Source organism: Oryzias melastigma, linkage group LG13 (assembly GCF_002922805.2).
Source record: "Oryzias melastigma strain HK-1 linkage group LG13, ASM292280v2, whole genome shotgun sequence".
NCBI lineage: Eukaryota > Metazoa > Chordata > Actinopteri > Beloniformes > Adrianichthyidae > Oryzias > Oryzias melastigma.
This window is the reverse complement of record NC_050524.1, coordinates 10,912,017-10,915,986: the sequence shown is the minus strand read 5'-3', so window position 1 is coordinate 10,915,986 and position 3,970 is coordinate 10,912,017. Positions and strand designations below refer to the sequence as shown.

The window sequence follows — 3,970 nt, the reverse complement described above, 5'->3', positions numbered from 1 at the left end:
CTCCTTTGTGCCACACTTTGAACACAAGAGACTGCTGAGGATCAGTCAGTAGATCATTGCCGAGCCTGAAGATGAGAAGCAAACAGATCACCACGCTATTTGATCAGTGTCTACTGACTTAAAGAAATTTAAGGATTTTTAATCCCTTTTTAAGAACACCTAAAATCTAATTTAACACTATATGCACAAAGAATATGAACATTTGCTTCTTTCTCTGCACAAGCAATTCCATAGCCAAGTTTAAATGTTTATTGGCAAACCATGCAGTTTGCATCACAAGGATCTCCACTAACCGATTTTAACCACCGCAAGTAATCCCTATTTTTAAAACATTTGTCCATTCACTTCCCATTTCTCGCACCAATGAGCATGAGCTCATTAACTAGCTGAGGGTTAAACAATTTACGACCAGTTCACAAACTGGTAACAGCGCATCACAGACACTTTTTTTTAAATGACAGAAGGTCATATTGTGTTGATGAGAGAAAAAAATTAAGACCCCAACCACCACAATTGAAGAAAATTTTATGTTTTTTAAAGACCCAGTCCAAAACTTTTTGACCTGTGGGCCACAAAGAGTTGTAAAACTTGACAGATGGTCCAGATCAGATGCTTGAAGCAACCTCATACGACAAAGAAACAACATGGAATCTGGACAAAAAATGCTTTTTAAATTTAAAAACTGTAGTATTTGTTCCTTTTTTAGTGGCAAAAACCCTGACTTAGAAAAACGCTGTTTGTTGTGTTGGAATGATCGGAAAAATGACTGTCTGACTCAAAAACACTCATGGGTGTGGGAAAAACAACAAATATTCCAACACAACATAACTTTCTGCACCTGAACACAAGTCAGTTTATTTGTGGTGCACCATTTCAGGGAAGACACCAAAATGACAGGGAAATAAAACACATTAATATGGATGATCAAGATAATTTAGTCCAGTGTGGCAGGTAAGATTAAATGGTTTAGTGGGCCACATTTTGCCTGATTAACCAGCAACATATGGTAGGATTTTTCAAATGGAGGAACTATATAAAATAATTTAGTATTAAAACTGCATTTCTATGTATTTCTTTATTCACATTGTGTTGAATCAGGAGCAAATGCAAACCGAATGCTTAAAAAGTTCAGGTTTATGATGCAGTAACTACCATGGGCGGGCCAAAACCGTCCTTCTCTGTTTTAATTCTAAATCCTCCACTTGAAAACAAATGGATCCATCCGTCTTTATTTTCCTTGCCTGAACTGCCCTCTGGATCAAATCTGTACGGCTATGCAGCTTCGATATTTCTTGTTTGTTTGTTTTTTTTCTACGCTAATTTTAGCTTGGATGCTGGTTGCTAAACAAAGACATGCTAGGAAATAAGCTAGGCTAACTTCTGCACCAATAGTCCCACCTACAACACAAAAGTGAATTTCTAATGAACTCCTGGAGCTCTACAGAAAATGTCTTAAAAAGGACAAATGTTGTTTGATTTTGACTAAAAACTGCATAATAATAATTAAAAGACCACCGGGAACGATTTTACAACAATTTTTAAAATACATATAGTTAGAGTGGGACTTTAATGCCTTATCTTAGAAAAATAAAATGCAAGACCTTTAAAGACTTTTTAAAGATCCATAGTCACATGCAGAGCTATCATTTTAATTGTGATAATTTGGACCTGCACTCATGCTGGTGATCCCACACAGGACTGTCTGCGTTGGCTACAACAGCTGTGGTCACCGGCTCAGCTGAGTCTGCAGTGATGTAGGAAACACAGCAGCAAGGAGTCCCTTCAGTTTTCTCCGCCAGTGGACAACCTGCCAGAGAAGGACAAACATCTTTTAATGTAACGCTTTTAAAAATCACAGGAGTTTTCAGATCACCCCCTCACCCTTCAGGTTGAGGTGCATGGCCCGGTCCACAGACACAGTCACAGGAAAAGAGTCTTCAATGCTCGTTTCTGTGTGCTGTCCAGACGTGATGTCTGGAGTTGTTCTGAAGGACTTATTCTTGTGCCCCTTTTGTGTGAGTGGCCTTCTGGGTGACCTTGGGGAGGGCTCTTGGTCTGGTTCCTCCTCCTCCTCTAAGATGAGCTCCTCCTGGCTCTCAGAGTCAATGTGAGCGTCCTCCTCAGCAGGAGCAGAACCTGCTGCCAGTGTGATGTGCACCCTCAGAGCTGCACCTTGTAAATCCGCTGCAGACCGCACGAAGAGCGGATACACTCCTGTTAAGACAGAAAACAACACACTGGAGAGTGGATTCAGGAAAAGCGCTGGAGAAAATGTTTTATTTCATACCACTGAGAGTCTGCTTCTCCTTGAGAGATTTAGTAAGAGAAGAAAGATCCACAAACGCTGAGCCCACCAGGCGGTCCAGGTCACTGGGCCTCCTGCTTTTGTCCTTAGTGAATGTGACCCACACCTGCACCTCCAGCTTCTCCTCTCGCAGATACCACAGCAAAGGCTGAGTGAACTGCAGCTCCACAGTTCTGCCTCCTTCAAACAGCACTGTGGCCGGGACCTCCTCGTCCTCCTCAACATGCGGGTGTTTTAGTTCAGAGCAGAACGCTTCCTGGTCATAGAACTTGTATCTAAAGTAGCAATAGGTGGAGCGCTGCAGCTCGCCCAGGCCAGGCAGAAGCAAACATTGGACAGGAATCCACGCTTTAGGAAATAAAAAAGTCAGAAAAAACGGTCTCGTTTCTTCCCAGGATTCTTGATCGTCTTGCACAACATGGTGAGGAATTTCCCAGCCCAAACCCAGAGCAGCTTTTACGACCCGTTCCCTGTCCGAGTGGTGAGCAAAGCTGATAGAGATCTGCAGACCTCCAACCAAGATGTTCTGGTGCTGAGAAGGACTTCTTTCAAGTGTTTGATACAATCCAAACCAGCCAGAAATGCCTACATTCAAAAATAAAGACAATAACTGTAGTGTTCTGGGATTTTTTTGGTAAAAAATATATACAGAAAAGTTTAACATACCAGTTCTTTTATGAATTAGATCCACTAGCGGTATCTTCACTGTTCCCAACATCACGTCTTTGGAAGCAGGAGAATTCACTACCACCACAAAAAAATGGAAAATAGGATTAAAAGTTAGAACAGATTTGCAAATGCGGCAAAGAACTGATCATCGACTGGTTTTATAGAGAGGAGCTTTATCGCAGTAAAAGTTAAGAAACCTTTAGAGTTGTCCCGGTTCCAGACAGTGAAGACAGCGGTCGCCTCTTCCAGATGTTCCGCCAGGCTGCAGGTTTCTCCTCCGCTCATGTGAAGCAGCAGATCACAGGGCGCCTCCATGTGGAGGTCAAACTCAGGGCAGAAAGTTCTAGATGCAGAGTGAGAACACTGCGTTTCACTCTCAGGCAGGAAGGAAAGCTGGAGAGAGACAAAAGGGTTCATCCCAGTTGTGATGAAGTGAGAGAAGCAGTCATCTTGTTCCGATATCAGCCTGAAACAGAAGACACACAAAGGTGATCTAAAGCTTTGAAATATTCAGCTGGAAAATAGAAAAGAAGGAAGTTTGAAGAGATTGTTAAAAATTTCCTAAAATATTTAGAACCAAATTATATGATTTTGATTTTAAGCTTTTCAAATTATCCAAACATCTGTTGTACCTCGCTGCAGCTTTTAGACCGCACGCTCTGTAAACTTTAACCACCAGCATCACACTTTGAGAGGGAGCTCCTCTTCCAGCGCGTCCCCTAGACCTCAAAGGTCTGTGCTTGTAGTGAACGCACACATCTAACAGTCCTGTGCAACACAACAATAACAAAAAAATTTTTTTTTTAAATTATATGTTAGTGTCATTCAATGAGTTCCCTTCCTAACATGCACAGACCTGAAGACTGGGAAGGAAACGCTGAGGAGCCTCCTGTCCTGGGAATCAGAGGCAGGGAGAACATCTGAGGCTCGTCAGGATGCTGCTTCTGCATGGTGACCATGGCGCAGAGTTTGGAGAGCGGCAGCATTCCACGTGCC

The 3,970-nt window shown here is 42.4% G+C and overlaps 1 protein-coding gene across 1 annotated transcript in view; it reads right to left on the bottom strand.

Moving 5' to 3' along the window:
• Positions 1-3,970, bottom strand: part of c2cd3 (C2 domain containing 3 centriole elongation regulator) — a gene marked incomplete in the record, with an annotated part of 16,362 nt that overhangs the window by 4,964 nt on the left and 7,428 nt on the right. Inside the window, 7 exon segments of the mRNA XM_024277232.2 lie at positions 1,669-1,807; positions 1,882-2,214; positions 2,288-2,890; positions 2,972-3,049; positions 3,172-3,440; positions 3,607-3,742; positions 3,831-3,970. Coding sequence (XP_024133000.1) covers positions 1,669-1,807; positions 1,882-2,214; positions 2,288-2,890; positions 2,972-3,049; positions 3,172-3,440; positions 3,607-3,742; positions 3,831-3,970 — 1,698 coding nt within the window.